Below are 16,038 nucleotides of genomic sequence, written 5' to 3' on the forward strand. Positions count from 1 at the left end.
AGTTCTCCCGCAACGCCAGCCGCCAGCCTCTTCCCCTTCGCTGAAGCGCCCCGAAAGGTGGTAAGAGGGGCGCGCCCGCTCCACCCCTTGCTTCTTGGGTGTTCTTTGAAGGGCTATAAGGAAAAGAACCCGAATCTTTAAATGCAAGCCAAAAAAAAAAAATAAAGCGTTGTGGTGCCATCTTGGATGAAGGCAAACAGCGCCCTGCCCTCACCGAAGATGGCGAGTGCCCCTCGGGGGGTGTGGCGGCGGCGGCTCCGCCCGGGTTATATGGGAGGAGGTGGCGGGGAGGAGGAGAAAGAGAAAGGTGGAGGGTGGTTGCCTCTCCCGGAGATATGGCTCTGCTCCGTGGGGACGCGCAGGACAAGGTGAGGGCGGCGGGCCGGGTCTGGCTGGGGCGGGCGGTGAGGGCGCAGCCGAGCTGCCCCCGCGGCGTGAGAATGAGCTCCCTGCTCCCTCTGCCCCCGGCAGCGCTGGGACAGTGACAGGTTTTTAATTTCTGCTCCGTTTAGGGTTTGTTTTTAAAGCATTAGTCGCCTTAGTCCTCGTGCCTTTGGCGCACCCACGTCTCCTGATGGCGGGGGGTCAGGGTGGCCCGGGGCGAGCGTGGCGAGCAGCGCCTGAAGGGAGAGGTGCCCCGGGAAAGACAGGGGGGTGGGGAGGATTAAAGCCCGAGTGGGAAGGAGGAGGAGGAAGGAGGGAAGGGCTGTGCAGCTGCCGTGAGCCAGTGCGGGTTGCACTCCTGTGCCGAGGTAGGAGCAGGGCGATAACCAGGGCCCTGGAGCTGCGGGAACTGGGCCTGGCAGGTGATGCAGGAGCAGGACCTGCTCGCCAGGACCTGTCCCTGGGCACAGCCGGCGAAGTGCTGTAGGCGACTGTGCTGCGGGGGGTTAAACTTGCTCTTCCTCAGTGGGTCAGCTGCCCTGCGTGTCAGTGATCGGCCTTCCTGGCGGTGTGCTCTGGGTTAATTAGGCTGTCAGCTGTTACTTCACCTGCGGTGCCCCTTTCCCTTGGTTGTCACATCAGCAGCTCGCTTGGGTTTCCTTTGTCCGGAGAAGTGTTGAAGCTGTAAGTGCCAAGGAGCTTCATGTCTTCCCTTTGAAGCAGCACAGGGTGTTTCCTAATGTGAAGACTCTCAACTTCTCAGAGGAAATGCAAGTAAAATGCTGAAACAGGAACTTTGTGAATTAATGTTTATGTAGTGTAGACAGTGATTGGAATTATCTCTTCTACTGGACAAGCTGACTGGGTTAACTTTTGCTCTTAATAAGGTTTAATAACTACCCTCAACACACCTTGAAAAGGAGGCAAGGCAGCCCTGGAAGAGTCAGCAAGTTGCCTATTTGCCTTTCATGTTGTCACATCTGCATGTGGTTTTTGCATTGTAGCTAAGCTTCACTGGCAGGAAGGTGACTTTGTTTTAAGCTGTTAGGTGTGCTGAAAGTCTCTTCAGTCTCTGTTTTCGCCAGCTTTTTGGAGCATGCATATTAGCTGAGGCAAGAAATACACCAGCTTTTATTAACGTCTTCTGGATAATTTCATTTTTTCTGCTTCTCTTCCATATGAATCTTGTTTTGAAACAATCCTGAGTCAGTAGGACAGGCAGAAGTTTGTAGAAGAAGCATTTTCTAGTAGCTTGCTGTGAGCTGGCCAGTGCTTTAAGTCTTTTCTGCTGCATGTGAAACTCTTTGTGTTAAAGTGTCTGCCCTTGGAGAATACTGAGTCTTTACAGGCCTGCAGGATCTGCAGGTGAGGGGTGGAGTGGAAGGTCAAACATCAACTCTCTTGCAGCAATTGGTAACTTTTGAGTGTTTATGTGCCTTTCTAACTCAGACAGGAATATCGGGGGGAGGGGAAAGCATTCTCGTGGTGGGGGCTGGAGTAGCTTTAAACTCTGATGCTCAATGGACAAAGATTAGCTTGTTTTAGGTTGTAGGGCTGTCTTGGGATTCCAGCAGCACCGGGGAGGATAGAAATGCTCCTATCTTGTCTGTTCCTGTTCAGGCAAAGAAACAACAACATGGGACTGGTGTGTGACCAGTAGATAAAACCCGTGCCTGTAAGGGAAACTTCATTAGGCATTAACTTAAATAGGAGTCACTGTTAAGTATAAACTAAAAACTGACCCTGAGGTGGCAAAGCAGGAGAGGATCAGGATATGTAGGAAGAGGAAGGGAGGGTAGGATAAGGGTGATTGGAAGTGCAGTGGAAAACAAGGTTTAATCTGTCATGGGGGAGGAAAAGGCACTTCAGAATTTGAAGTGAGTAGTGGGGCTTCCAAGCTATTTGAGTAAATACCTTGGTATTTCTTAATATCAGTGACTTCATGGTATTTTAAGGCTTCAGTCTGCAGTTAAAGTGTTCTAGATCAAAATCCTGACAGCATGTATTGTAGCCCCTCTTTCTCAAAGCAATCAGTAGAAGACAAAATGTTGTGTCATGGCCTGGGACTTGCTGTTATCGCTCACAAATGGTGATTCTCTGCTGGACAAATTCTGCTGCATGTTCTGGAAGGAATGAGGCCACACTGGATCTTGCCTGTGCTTAGCAAAAAACCTGCTTCTGCATGCTGCTGGGCCTGAAATCAAGTGGGGAGGTGAGCTGCTAGCAAGGTGACAGCTCCTGGATAGGGATAACACACTCTCAAGGACATGCAGCCTCCACGATGCTGGCCCAGCAGTTTGGGCTAATGGAAGGTGAAGCCAGCATGGTGAGGCTGCTGTATTCCTGAGGCTCCCTGCCACCAGCTCTGGCCTCACTGTAGGAGGTCAGGAAAGCATTCTTGGGGATGCTGATTGTGGCCTGGGGGTTTGCTGCTGCCGCACAATTTCCATTTGAGCGGGGCCAGGAGTGCTCAGCCCCAGACTGTGCTCTGCAGGCACACAGGGGGATTGCCCTGCATGGCCAAAGCTCCTGCTTGACTCCTCGAACTGAGGAAGAAGCTGTGGCTTGGGTGGAGGTGTCCTGTGTGCTGCTGGTGGTACAGGGTGAGCCAGTGAAGTTTTTGCTTGGAATATGGCATCCTTGAATGTTTATAGTGTCCTTCCCTCTGTCAGGAGGGGTGTGACCTGCTGGTTTCTGCAGAGAGCGATGCAGAGATCCCTCTGGCAGGAGAGGGCCAGTTTATTGCACAGCCAGAGGCAACAGGTGCTCTGGGCCTTCTGCTTCCTTGGCAAGCACTGCACTTGCTGAGGAATGCCATTTCAGTGTGATTACATCGAGCTGTTATTCCCTCTTTATCTGTGTTTTAAGCAAAATAATTAAACCTTTGCATCACTGGAGCTCTCCAGTCCAAAGTCACAAATTTGGGGAAGCATTTTCTATAGCATAAGTAAGCCCTGGTTCAATTTTCCTGGCTGTGTGTAACCAGACCACTTCAGGACTGTTCAGCTCAGTGTCAGAGTGGTAACAGCAAACCTGCCACAAAGGCTGCAAGATCCAAACTTCACATGTGCTCTGTTGGCTCTGTAGTGCTGCATGCCTGCAGTGCACTTCCAGATGTCCTTTTAGCATCCTGATTAAAAGGAAGCTTAAGCTGTTTGTGCTGAATATGACTAAAATATAGTTCCAGCAGCTAATGCTGCTGCTATCTGCTGGCCAGATTCTCTGCTGGTTAACTCCTGGGTGTCAAAACAAGGCCCTCTGGAATGGAGGGCTCTGTATAACATCAGAAAACATCATGATCTTTTAGTGGTCTCCTGAGGGCACCTAAGCAGCTTTAATTAGAAATCCTGCCCTGTAAAAAGTAATGGATTCTAGGCAGTGGCAGAGGTAATTACTACTGAAGTCTTGTTTGTGGGCTGTTGCTTGAATGACAGCAGGGAGGTGATCAGTAAGGGGAGAGGGTTTTTAAAAGGTAGCTGACAATAAGCAGAAAGCTTTGACATGTGAGCCCTTGTGGAAGGGCTCCTTGCTGCTTCCAAGAGCCTGGCTATGTGGAAAACCCCTGGATTAATCTGTCTTTGAGAACAAATACATATTTCACTAGCAGTCAGAAGTTGTACACAGTTGCTTGCACTGGCAGATTCTTTTGTTAGAATGCAGAAGTGACACCGAGTCATCCAGAGCTGATGCTAAAACTGCAAAGGGTGGAACTGTAAAAGCAGCAGCTCAGGCCTCTCACCAGAACTAAGAGACTTCAGTGGTTGAGGGCATTTCCTTCCACTGGGTGCCTGCAAGCATCAAGATGTGTTTGCATTTGGGTGAGGCCTGATCAGAAATGTAATGTCTGTCAGGCAGAAGTCTGGGTAGCTGATGGTCATCACACCATTGTACTTAAGTGATCCAGCTTTTTTTTTTTTTTCCCCACTAGCATCTCTAACAAATGGAAAAAAAAGCAAAATTCTAAAATTCTACCTAGAATGGGTACAGTAGTAATCTCTGATGTTTCCTGGGCTTCTAGATCAGGTGTTTGTCATGGTGTCCTAATCAGTACCGTAATATCTATTTTTAATCTTCTCATCCTGAAACCTAGAAATGTTAACCAATATGATATCTATGTTGTTGTGAAGGGCTCTGCTTTGTCTTGTTCTAATTTCCAAGTTGGACAGGTGGACAGTATCTGTGCTGAACAGGGAGTAGTTTTGTTGGAATCCTCAAGAAACCCCAGGAATCCTGAAAGAAAGTCACTGACGAGTCTTGAGTCTAGAAGTGGGAGGTGTCAGAGAAGCTGCAACAGTTTCTGTAGTCATGGCTAACCAGAAGCTGCTTCTGGGAAAGAGAAATGAGAGTTGAAGGTGAGAGTACTGTCTGGCTTTGGCTGAGTGTTTCAGTTTGCAGCCCAGCCCAGCTGTTTCCCCTCTGTGTGTCCTCTGTACCTATTTGGGTATCTGCTACAAGTAAGGAATAATCCCTTCCCAGCTGCTGAGCTTGGATTATATCCCTTGAGGGTATGGAGTGACAGACTGGTTTCTGGTGACTGGATGGGGAAACTTCAGTTCTCTTGCCCTACTTCTTGGAGTCCTGGGAGGAAGCAGTGACATCCTAGCAGAGAAATGCCCCTGGATATGAAGGAGCTGCCAGAGAGTTCAGGTGGAGTGGTGACCTGGGAAAGCCTTGGGTTGGATGCCTGCTGTGGTAAAAGAACAATCCTGGGGTCTGGAGATGGATGTTTAATCCCTTTGCTCTGCACAGCCTTCATGTGACCATAAGCATGGTGGTCCCCATTCCTGCTTGTAGGATGGGTGTTGCAGAGATGGTGGCACGAAAGGTCCTGCGTGCGGAGCCATTGGTGCTGCAGAGCCGGTGCTTGTGTGGGTCAGGGGTTGGTGTGGGACACCTGCTGTGGGTGCTCACTGAGTTAGTGTTTTATAGAGCTCTGCTGAGGAGTGGAGCTTCCTGCTTCCCATTCAGGGGACAAATGCTGCTCCAGCACTTTTTGTCGGGAAACAAAGCACTCCCTCCTCCTGAAGTCAGACAGCGTGAATATTCCCTTTTTAGTCTGAACCGTGATTGTGTAATCCTAAAGGTCTCTGGCCTGGAGTTAGGAGCCCACAGTGACCTCCACAGACCTACAGCAGACCAGGGGTCTTACAATCCTTGGTTTCATATAGCTCCAGGTCCTACTTGCAGTTGGTGCAGGGTGCCAGGAGACACATGCTTGTGACATGTTAACTGCTTTAACCTGACCAAGCAGGACTGCTTTATGTTCATGCTTGTCTGTCTCTTGTGGACAACTACTAGGCATGGAGGGGTGTGCAGACAGCATCTAATCATGGGTTACTTTCTCCACAAAACTTTGTAAGAAAGCTCCCAAATTCAGGACTGTCTGTTTTGTGTAATCCTTTCCTTAGTTTAGCTGAGAGGAAACAGTTTCCTTTGGCTTATCATACTTTCCAGACTCAGCAGTTCATATTGTTAGCACTGCTGATCCTGTTTGGACAGCAAATAGAAGTAAGCAAGATGTAAAACACTGGGGTCTGCATCTTTCTGCTTTGGCCGGTGGTGTTATCTGGCTGGGAAATGGGAAACACCAACCAACTTGCCTTTCATTTGGCAACAAACAGCGAGCTGTGCTCTCAGTGAAGCTGATGGCTGACTGGTGGCCTTCTACCTGTCCTTCCTGCAGTGCCTGAGTGGAGCAGCTTCTGCCCAAACCCATGTCAGTGACCTCTGAACCATGCACCTCTGTTTGGCCTGTGCCTTCCTAGCAAGGACCAGAATTGCCTGCCTGTATGGGAACATAACAGTATGTCCTAAGTGGTGACTGGAGGGAAGTGATTACTGTTGGAATCCCTGTAGAGTTTGGAGTCCCACCATGTCCTTTTGGATGTGAACAGTGCCAGGGAGTGCTAGGAACTGTGTTCCAGGGCATGCTCTGTAAGTGTGCTTGCTGCCAAGGCAATGCCCAGGATGGGCTAAAAGTCTTCTGTCCTTCCCATCTTCTAGGAAGCTTAACATGTTGCAAGCCATAAGGCTTAAAAAGTTTTATCTGTTACCTATCTCCTTTTAATTCTAGCTAACAGTGAGGACACAGCAGACAGAAGTGTTTTTATCATGCCTGGAGGGTGCAGTGGTTGGGATATCCCTCACTTGTGCACGGCAGTCTCACCATAGGGGAGAGCAGTGGCAGGGGTGAATGCTCCCAGTCCTGGCAGCTGTGTCCTCTGCAGGCAGCCAGAGAGACTTGTCACATACCAGGTCTGGGCTGCAGATGGCCAGCCTAGGGGGAGGGAGCTTCCAGAGCCATTTGGAAGCAAAGCTTCACCTTACAACAGGCGGCAGCCCATCAACAGTTCTTAGGCAGCTTTACAGAGGCTTCAGGCAGCATTTAGCCATCTGTGATATGATAGGATTGCTCAGATCCTGGCACCATTTGCCTGTGGGCTTGGATGCTGAAACTTAGTGTACACAGCAGTAGTAGGAGCAAGCTCCTGGCTGGTGTGGTCTGTGCTGCAGAGTGGTGAGATTGCAGTCCTGGTGCAGTTCTCTAGCCTGCTTTTCTGAGGCGGCCTTCAGAATTATCTCCAAAGGATAACCTCAGCATTCCTCCTGGCTCATACAGTCGCTCTTCAGCAAATTCCCTGTGTTGTGACCTTGATCTCTGGTGGTTTCTCCCTTATGCAGAAAAGAGCAATAATTTGCTGGGCTGCAGCACTCAAGGGAGGGCCTCTCAGAAGACACTCTTCATGTGTAAGCTGGAGGATCTTCAACTGAGAAAGCTATTCCACTGCTCTTTAAAAGTTTAAGTATGCTTGAAATGATGTTCTGGGTCTAGGCTCTTGGAATGAATGAAGAAATAAGCCCCCAAAGGAAGATGCTGGCTCAGTTTAAGGCTCTTTGAAGCACTGGGAAAGCAATTCTGGTCATATGGGATGTACCTGAAGGCAGGGGTATAGTGCAGTGTGGTTCTTGTTCACGACTGATGATCAATGAACTTCACTAAACCTACTTGATGCTTGATCAAGGATTATTCTGTGAATTCTCTTGCAGCTGAGGTCTGTATCTGTAGACCTGAATGTTGATCCTTCTCTCCAAATTGATATCCCCGATGCCCTAAGTGAAAAGGACAGAGTGAAGTTCACTGTGCACACTAAGGTAAGGTCACAGGCAAAAAGAGGCTGTGCAAGTAACAGGTGTATTTGCAGTACACATACCTGCAAAGATGGGCTTGGCAATGAAGAAAATCTAATTAGATGGAGATTTTCCACTTAAAGGTGGCCTGAGGATGTGTGTGTATGTATATATACAGAAACTTCAGATTTCCTAGGATTTGAACACTCTAAACAGAGACAAGTAGCTGATGGTTAGGTTGGCTTTGCTAAGAAATCCTAGCTAGATGCCAGAAGGCTGGGGGGTAGGAAATGAGCTACTGTGAAATGTCACAAAACAAACTGCATTAAAACAGTACTTTTTTTTCCAACAGTCTCCTTAGTGGTACTGTTGAATAAGTGCCAACTCAGCTAAAAGGGAGTGGGCAAGGCTCTTACTAAGCAGAATAGCTTCCTTTGGAAATGGACAGAAATGTTTCTAAAAGCACTGATTTATAAAACAGTGGGGCTTCTATATATTCTCTTCCAGACTACACTGCCAGCTTTTCAAAGCCCTGAGTTTTCAGTTACAAGGCAGCATGAAGACTTTGTGTGGTTACATGATACGCTCACTGAAACTGAAGAGTATGCAGGACTCATTGTAAGTACTTCCTGAAGACTGTGATTCTAGCTGAAAAACTTTAGCAATCTAAAGTGCCTACTAATAAGGGCATGAAATATGTTTTACCAGTGTTACTGGTGTTTTGTGACTTGGGTGTTCCCTATGCCTCCTGTTGCCTTAATTCCCTAAACATCTTGAGCGGTATGGCATTTATGTCCATGTTCCATATAGCTTAGAGCAGCAAAAGATGCTTTGAGAGTCCTTGACTCTGCGGTGGTATTAATATCTGCCTGAAGATGGCACACTGAAATAATCTATTAAATGTGGTCTTTCCTTCCTATCATGATTCCTTAGGAGGTGGCTGGCTGTGGGGTGGATTACAGAAACTGTTTCTCCGGGTTGGTTTTCCTTGTGGGACAGGGGTAACACAAAGCAGGGATAACACAAAAATGTCAGTGTGCCTCTAGAATTCCTGGGTCATGCGCTCTTTACCACACTTTCCCGTGACCAGGCAAAAGAGCCTTCTTCCAGAGAAGGCTAGAAGTAATCTTGGAAGACTTTATTTGCTAATATCCATGACTAACCAATTCCTTGCCTAGATACCTCCAGCACCTTCAAAGCCTGACTTTGATGGTCCCAGAGAGAAGATGCAGAAGCTGGGGGAAGGAGAAGTGTCTATGACAAAAGAAGAGTTTGCCAAAATGAAGCAAGAGCTGGAAGCGTAAGTAAAATGGGTCTACTGCCAAAAGCTGCATTTAGAGAAGCCTCCTGGGAGAGCAGCCTCATTTGGTGATAAATGATCTTGAGTTCAAAACCCTTGTTTTGAAGGGTGTCTTGAAAATCCTGGAGCTGAGGAGTTGCCCAGCTTTTCCAGCTTTCAAGCTGGAAAACTTCCTAGCTAAAGAGATTGGAAGTAGCTTCACTATCACGAGCTGGCTATTTCAGAAGCCTGCAGTTGAATATTTTCATGGGATAAACTTAAAGCAGTTCTTTGTATATTGAAGAAAGCAGTACAAGGGAGGATCTCAGTCTGTTGTTTCCTTGCAGTGAATACCTTGCTGTCTTCAAGAAGACTGTCTCATCACATGAGATCTTCCTGCAGCGGATTGCTTCTCATCCTGTGCTCAGCAAAGATCGCAATTTCCATGTTTTCCTGGAGTATGACCAGGATGTAAGACTTTTTTCCTTGTTTCCTTTTCCAAGTGAGGTAAACTGTTAGGAGTGTTCTTGTTTTTGCTGGGCACAGTCAGAATGTTCTGTGAATCTTTGCAGCATCAGCAAGTAGATTTTGCAAGTATTTCTATGAGATGACTGAAGGATGAAAGCCTGACCTTCAGACTTTTCTGTTATAAATCTCAGTGTTTCTAAGTCTGTCAAATTTCTCAGGAAGCCACCTTTGCATGTCTTTATCTTGGGAGCATGTATGACTCAGGTGTACCTGTGCTGTGTTGCATGATCCTAAAATGGAGGAATGGAGGTGTATTAAAGTCAGTCCTGCATGTGTTTTGTCACACCTAATTGAGTGATAGATGCTGATCCAAGATATGCAAGGAGAAATTGAACTGTTTCTGGAAATAAGAAAAATCTGTGGCACAGAGTAGTTGAACTACTTGTAGCCAAGCCACTTGTTACATGTTACATTTTTATATGGGTGTTATGGAGGGCTTGGAAATGACCCTGCTCTGACACGTGCTAGATATAAAGGATGTTACTACCTTGCAAGTGACAAAACAGTCACTGTTTTTTCCTCTCTGGGTATAACTTTAAATCTGATTTGGCCTCTCTATTACAGCTGAGTGTTCGGAGGAAAAACACTAAAGAGATGTTTGGTGGCTTTTTAAAAAGTGTAGTAAAGAGTGCTGATGAGGTCCTCTTCTCTGGAGTCAAGGTAAGGTTGTTGCTTTGTCTCTTACCCTAATCTTGATTGTTTCTTGCTTCCTGCTCCAAGGAAGTTACCCCTGTCTGCTTCAGGCTTGCTGTGCATGTGCTGTGCATGTGCATGTGCTACTGACATTAACCTGCCTTGTTAGTGCTCTCCCAACTTGAGGGGAGGAGCCTGTATTAATTTTGACTTCTATAGAAATAAGACACTGGAGCTTTAGGCTGTTAAATTTATAATTTAACAAAGTTTCTGGATGCAGAAGAGTTGCTTTAATACCTGACACTGGTGGAGAGGAAGAAATTATAGCTTCAGGAAATGGGCGTGTGGATTTTGTCTGCTTTGGAGCTCTGAATAGACATGATTGATGGGTTTCTGCTTATGCTAGACAAGATCAAATACTAAAGACTCCTGTAACTGGTCTTGCTCCAGCTTTTATCATGTTGCCACGGCAACACTTCCCAATAAGCTTGTTGTTCTATCCACAGCGTCATGAAACATTACAATATGTATCATGTTTGGTGTGGATGAGAAACAACCTTGTAAACTGCTTAGCCCTTAGCTAGAGTGTTGCAGCAGGCTTAGGAAATAAATTTCCAGCAGCTGGGAGTCCTGAGGGTTGTCCCATACCAACTTACTGGCTGCTTCAGACAACCTGCATCAGTATTTGAGTGTCAACTTCATCTTCCCTGCGTAGTGAGAAAGAAGCTTGGCAGGTGGCTTGGTTTGTCAAACCCTTGCCTCACATCTGGTCTTGAACATTTTTTCAATGAGGACTGGTGGGCCTCATGCTCAGGCCCAGGTTATGTTTGTTTCTTTGGCCCTTCCCAAAATAGGGAAGAGGTTGTATTCTGCAGTTCTTGACTTAACAGGTCATATTCTTTTTCAGGAAGTAGAAGATTTTTTTGAGCAAGAGAAGACTTTTCTTGTGAACTACTACAACAGAATCAAGGATGCATGTGCAAAAGCAGATAAGATGACAAGATCTCATAAAAGTGAATCTTTTCAAAGCCCTTTCAAAAGATCATGCAGTTTTGCTGATTTCAGCCTGAAAACCTTGTCTTGTTCTTGCAGATGTTGCAGATGACTATATTTATACTTCAGCTTGTTTGAACAGCCTGGCATTAGAAGAGCCTACAATTATCAAAAAGTAAGCAATTCTAACTGCTCATAAACACATCCTGAGTCTGGCAATACCAAGTTTCTTCTGTAAAATCCAGAGGATTGAGTCATAGGTGGTTTGAGTTTCTTGAATTACAAGCAAGTGGCATTAAAACTTTCCTTCCTCTGGTACTCCTGCTGTGGCAGACCTGATGTTATCAATTGCACCTAACTCTGAACTAGTTGATCTCTTGCCTGTTGTGTCCTAGAGGTTACTTGTGCTGGTCATCGACACTTATAAACAGAAATCTCCTTGCTTCTCTTCAGGTCACAAACTGCTAGAGACCCTTGAAGAAAGGGTTTATGCATGTGTGTTCTACTGTGCTGTTAAATATAACTGCACTAGGTCAGCTTATGCTAGGTCTGTACCATCTTCTGGACCTTTGCACTTCCAGAATAGCAGGGGATTTTTAAGCTGGGGAAACCCAGTCACCTTTTCTGAGGTGACTTCTTCCACTTTTTGACTTTGCTATCAATTTACCAAGACCTTGTTAAAACAGAGTGTATAGCTGAACAAACAAGTCAGCTTATCCCTCTTGGATAGCAGCAGGGATATTCTCCACAAGACCTTTATGTTCTGGAGATCAGCATTGTTACATTAAATGGTGTTGAGCTGCTAAGCTGTACTTCTCTGGTAGGCCGCAATCCAGCACATTGAACCTTTTTTCCAGGTCTTTGCCTAAATGAATTTATTTTGAGCCCTTGTTTGGGTCTGTATACAGGAGTAAACTCCAGCCTTCGGCTTTCTGTTTTCCTGCCAGATGATCCTGGCATTTATCAGACTAAGAAGTATCTCAAACTTACTTATGCATTTTTTTTTTTCTCTCACTAGGTACTTGTTGAAAGTTGCAGAGCTCTTTGAGAAACTCAGGGTAAGAGAATCTTTGCTGGGGGTGGGTGTGGGGGAGAAGAATCTCTGACTCTGGGTGTTGCTGTTCTCTGTTACACACCAACTATCTGATTTTTTTTTTTTTTTCCATTTGCAGAAGGTAGAGAGTAGAGTTTCATCTGATGAAGACTTAAAGCTCTCTGAACTGTTGAGGTACTACATGCTCAATATAGAAGCTGCTAAGGTGAGAACAGTTTTCTTTTTGAAGCTTAGTTTTGTTATGGGCAGCATGACTCACTCATGGTGTTCTTTGTGCTTTAAGAAGACAGGAAAGTGGACCCTTGTTTTGTGTAAGAAACCTGATACTCTTAAACCACAGCAGAATATAGAAGCTATATATTAGCTAGCTGGAGCCCAGCCACTTAGAGAAGACCTTGGACCAATTTTTCTTTGGCATGTAAAGTGGAAGAACTCTTTAAATTTCTGTAAGTTAGAGCAAACTGAATTTAAGTCTGCAGCAGTTTCTTCCCTGTCCCCTGCCTGAGTACTCATGGGCTTGCCAATAAAATCAATGATGACTAATTAGTAGTTGGGATTGACTTCAGGATTTTTAGAGTACCTTAGCACAAATATGTGGTAACTTGTGAGGGTTATTGGAGCCTGGACTTCCAAGAGGGTTTTGGTAGATTGATGTGACTGCAAAAGCCTTGCTGGCAACTCTTCTAATCTCTTGATTTGACAGGGGGGTGACTGTGCTGAAAAAAGGTATCTAGGTATAACCTACAGGGCCTCTTCATCTAGAGTCCTACCAGTGATGTCAGGTGCCCTAGAACATCCACTACAGCCTCCCTCAGTGTGATGTACTGTTATTTAGACACCACAACTATATTCCTGCTAGATTAGAAAGGGATTGGCTCAGAGACTTGTACTACTTCTCCTGTTTAGGTTAGTGCAGTACTTCAGTCAAACTGTCAGATCTCCAGTGAATTAAATGTCTGTTGGAAGTAGACTGAGGGAATTCAGAAAGTGCTTTTCCTCCTTAGTGGAGAGATCCACCTTACAGCAGGATAAACTACTTTAAGGGAAGAAATTATGCCTATAGCAGCTCTTAGACTTCCTTCACTAAGGTGTAAGTGGCTGTCCTGAAAATGCAGTGCTGCACTGTGAAAGGCTCCTATTGCTATGCCAAGAGCAGGCTGTAATAGCTTGTTGGAAAAAGCAGAATCTGGTGCTGGAAGAAGTGAAACCTCTTGCTGCTAAGGTAGTTGTAACCTCAGTTTGGGAAGTAGTCCTGCTAAGGCTCTGCTGTGCTATTTCTGTCTATTCAGGATCTTTTGTACAGACGAACCAGGGCTCTAGTCGACTATGAGAACTCGAACAAAGCTCTAGACAAAGCCAGACTAAAGAGCAAGGACGTCAAGCTGGCTGAGGCACATCAACAGGAGTGCTGTCAGAAGTTTGAAAAGATTTCAGAATCTGCAAAACAAGGTAAAACAGGCTTTGCTGTACTTACGCTTAAAGGAGAGCTTAATGCAGTCGAGGTCTCCATCTCACCTTCAGCTACTGAAGGCTCCTGAACAAATAGCCTGGACATCCCAAGGACAGTATAGGTGCCTGTAAAACTAATGCAGCTAAACATTTTTAAAAACAATTCTCTGTAGAAGAGCAGTGTCAGTACTACACCAACCTTATTCCTAGTATTTGCTTTCTGGACTGAACTCAGCCTCCATGTGAATGTAACTACTTAGGTAGTAGAAGGTAACTAATTATCTCAGTCAGAACTGTGCAAACAGGCTTTTGCTCTGTCCCAGTGCAGCTGAGTGCCTTATACAGAGTTTCAAACACTGGTTCTTAGTAGAAGTGTATGTGTGTGTGTATATATATATTTGGACAATATAAAGCAGAGGAAACATGCTTGCACGGTATACATGCTGCTCCTTTAGTGTATCTGGCTTTTAAATGTTCTGTGTTCTCACAGAGTTTGTGTGGCTTTTTTTGTTTTATTCCAGCTGTCTTCCTACGAAGCTTTTCTGTCTCAGGCTGTCATGTGATGACTGCATCTCTGTCTAGAAACAGCAAGACTAACTCTTGAACAATTTTTTTTGAAAAAATACTGTAATTTGAGCTGTACAACTCCTGAAACATAAGGACATTACTGAAACCTGTCACACTTTGTATCTCTCTCTTATCTTTGTTTTTTTCCTTCTCTACAGAACTGATGAGCTTCAAACAGAAGAGAATAGCAGCATTCCGCAAAAATTTAATTGAAATGGCAGAACTGGAAATAAAACATGCAAAGGTGTGTTCTCTGGAATTTAACAGGCATGGGTTGAGAGAAGTGAGTATTGTGTAACTGGGAGGATTTGCTGGGTCACCTGACTTCCCATCAGGCAGCCTCATCTGTGGGGCTTGACCCCGACTGTGTCTAGAGGCAGCTGCTGCTTCCAGTGCTCCTGAGTGCTGTGACAAGAGCACATCCTGCAGTTTGTGATCAGGCTGTCAATCCTTGTTGCTTGGCTTGTCAGCAGAGGGGACACTGGCTTTGTAGCAGCCTCTGCCAAGCTTTGCTAGGCAGGCCTGAAGGGTCTGTTAACTTAGTGTAAAGAACAAAGCGGTAACTGTGCATCCTCAGCCCCTTTTAAAGAAGGGAAGTCTAATGTCCCACTCCCTGAGAATACTGGACTTTACCACAGGCAGCTGCTTCAGTGCTGAACTGGAATGTGACACAAAGGCCTTGACAACACTGCTCAGTTTGGCCCTCTTTAAAAGCTTCCTGTTGTCTCCTGCCCTTCTCCTTACCACAAACTGAGTCATGGTTGCAGGCCTGCAGGAAGAGGCAGACTGTATGATCTGGTTTTGGTTCTTTACCAACTGAGTGTTTGTCTTTGCAGTAGGAGATCTTTAGCATTGGCATAGGCTACAAAATCCTGTGATGGACCCACTATTTGGGAAGCTGCGTTGTTGTGAAAGGCAGGATTTGAATTATCAGTCATCCTCATCTGAAACTAATTCTCTTCCTTTGCAGAACAATGTGTCTCTCCTGCAGAGCTGTATTGACTTGTTCAAGAACTGAGGAGTCTTACTCTGAAAATGTGACAAAAGCATCAATTGCACTCAATGGCCAGGGGCAACTTACTGGCTTGACTTCATTATCTTAAAATAAATATTGTCACTGAGATTGTTTCACTAATACTTAAAAATGTTGGTAGTGATACATTGACTTTATTGGTATAAATGGGAGCTGAATTGTGTATGAATTGTCTGGATGTAGCTAACATCCTGTTGGCTGATAACTCAAAATGAGTCAAATGTAAGAAATTAATTTGCTGTTGACTGACTTCATCTAGCAGAAAAAGTTTACTGAGAACTCCTTTTTTGCAGGATCATAATCTGTCTCTTCATGACCCTGATATATTTAAAACGTGCAAGTGAGAGTGACTTAAGGGTAATAATTTTATAAAGTGAATATCTTAGCATTCCACTTCCCAGACAGATTTATACTACAATATATTTTGAATTTCTATAACTACATTCACTATTTGTACACTTGGGCAACACAGCAAATAAAGATGTCTGACACAATGGGCTGTTGTATGGCAAGAATTTGTGTGGGATGTAAAGTGACAAAGAGGCTTCAGACACAGAACTATCATGAATTACTCATTACCTGGAGCTCTTCAGAGCAGTAGAGAGAAATATTTGGCTCAAGAGGATTGTTCTTGGAATGGGTGTTGAAATGAAATGCGTGGACTTCAAGTCATTTTGCTGTTTGCATGGCTGTCTGCAACTTTTTCTTCCACTATGCTGCACATACAGCATTATAAAGTAATTTTACACCTCCTACTAGCAACAAGAGGCTGTTTAAATCTTCAGGGCTTCTGGAAGCACAGGCCTGGACAATCTTCTGTGAGGTATAAACCTCCTGAAACTTTGCATGGCTGGCTGGGCTCACACTGCCACAGCTGAGGTGGCTCAGCCCATAAACCCCAGGGCCATCACTGGACAGTTTGCTATCAGTGGGCACATATGGATACAGGTCAGTGAGTCAGATCCTCCTAAAGGCAGCTTTTTGGGTAAG

The 16,038-nt window shown here is 45.3% G+C and overlaps 1 protein-coding gene across 1 annotated transcript; it reads left to right on the top strand.

The window, feature by feature from the left end:
- The first annotated feature begins 264 nt into the window (after positions 1–264).
- SNX5 (sorting nexin 5) lies at positions 265–15,542 on the top strand. Its single transcript, XM_042051619.1, has 13 exons — positions 265–368; positions 7,432–7,536; positions 8,020–8,130; positions 8,691–8,812; positions 9,139–9,262; positions 9,884–9,979; positions 10,860–10,965; positions 11,045–11,120; positions 11,964–12,003; positions 12,118–12,204; positions 13,289–13,448; positions 14,174–14,259; positions 14,986–15,542. Exons 1-13 carry the CDS (start codon positions 336–338, stop codon positions 15,031–15,033), a joined length of 1,194 nt encoding a protein of 397 aa, XP_041907553.1. The 5' UTR covers positions 265–335; the 3' UTR covers positions 15,034–15,542.
- Positions 15,543–16,038: the final 496 nt, after the last annotated feature.

The sequence above is a fragment of the Corvus kubaryi genome, unplaced genomic scaffold (assembly GCF_017639235.1).
Source record: "Corvus kubaryi isolate FWS band 111438036 unplaced genomic scaffold, C.kubaryi_AGA036_p1.0 76, whole genome shotgun sequence".
Lineage (NCBI taxonomy): Eukaryota > Metazoa > Chordata > Aves > Passeriformes > Corvidae > Corvus > Corvus kubaryi.

What these genes read in the sequence shown, in the direction of transcription:
- SNX5 (XM_042051619.1), top strand. Translation starts at nt 336, where the DNA reads ATGGCTCTGCTCCGTGGGGACGCGCAGGACAAG. An exon ending in AGTTCACTGTGCACACTAAG is followed by an intron (nt 7,537 to 8,019) that starts GTAAGGTCACAG and finishes ATTCTCTTCCAG; the next exon opens with ACTACACTGCCAGCTTTTCA. An exon ending in TCAATATAGAAGCTGCTAAG is followed by an intron (nt 12,205 to 13,288) that starts GTGAGAACAGTT and finishes CTGTCTATTCAG; the next exon opens with GATCTTTTGTACAGACGAAC.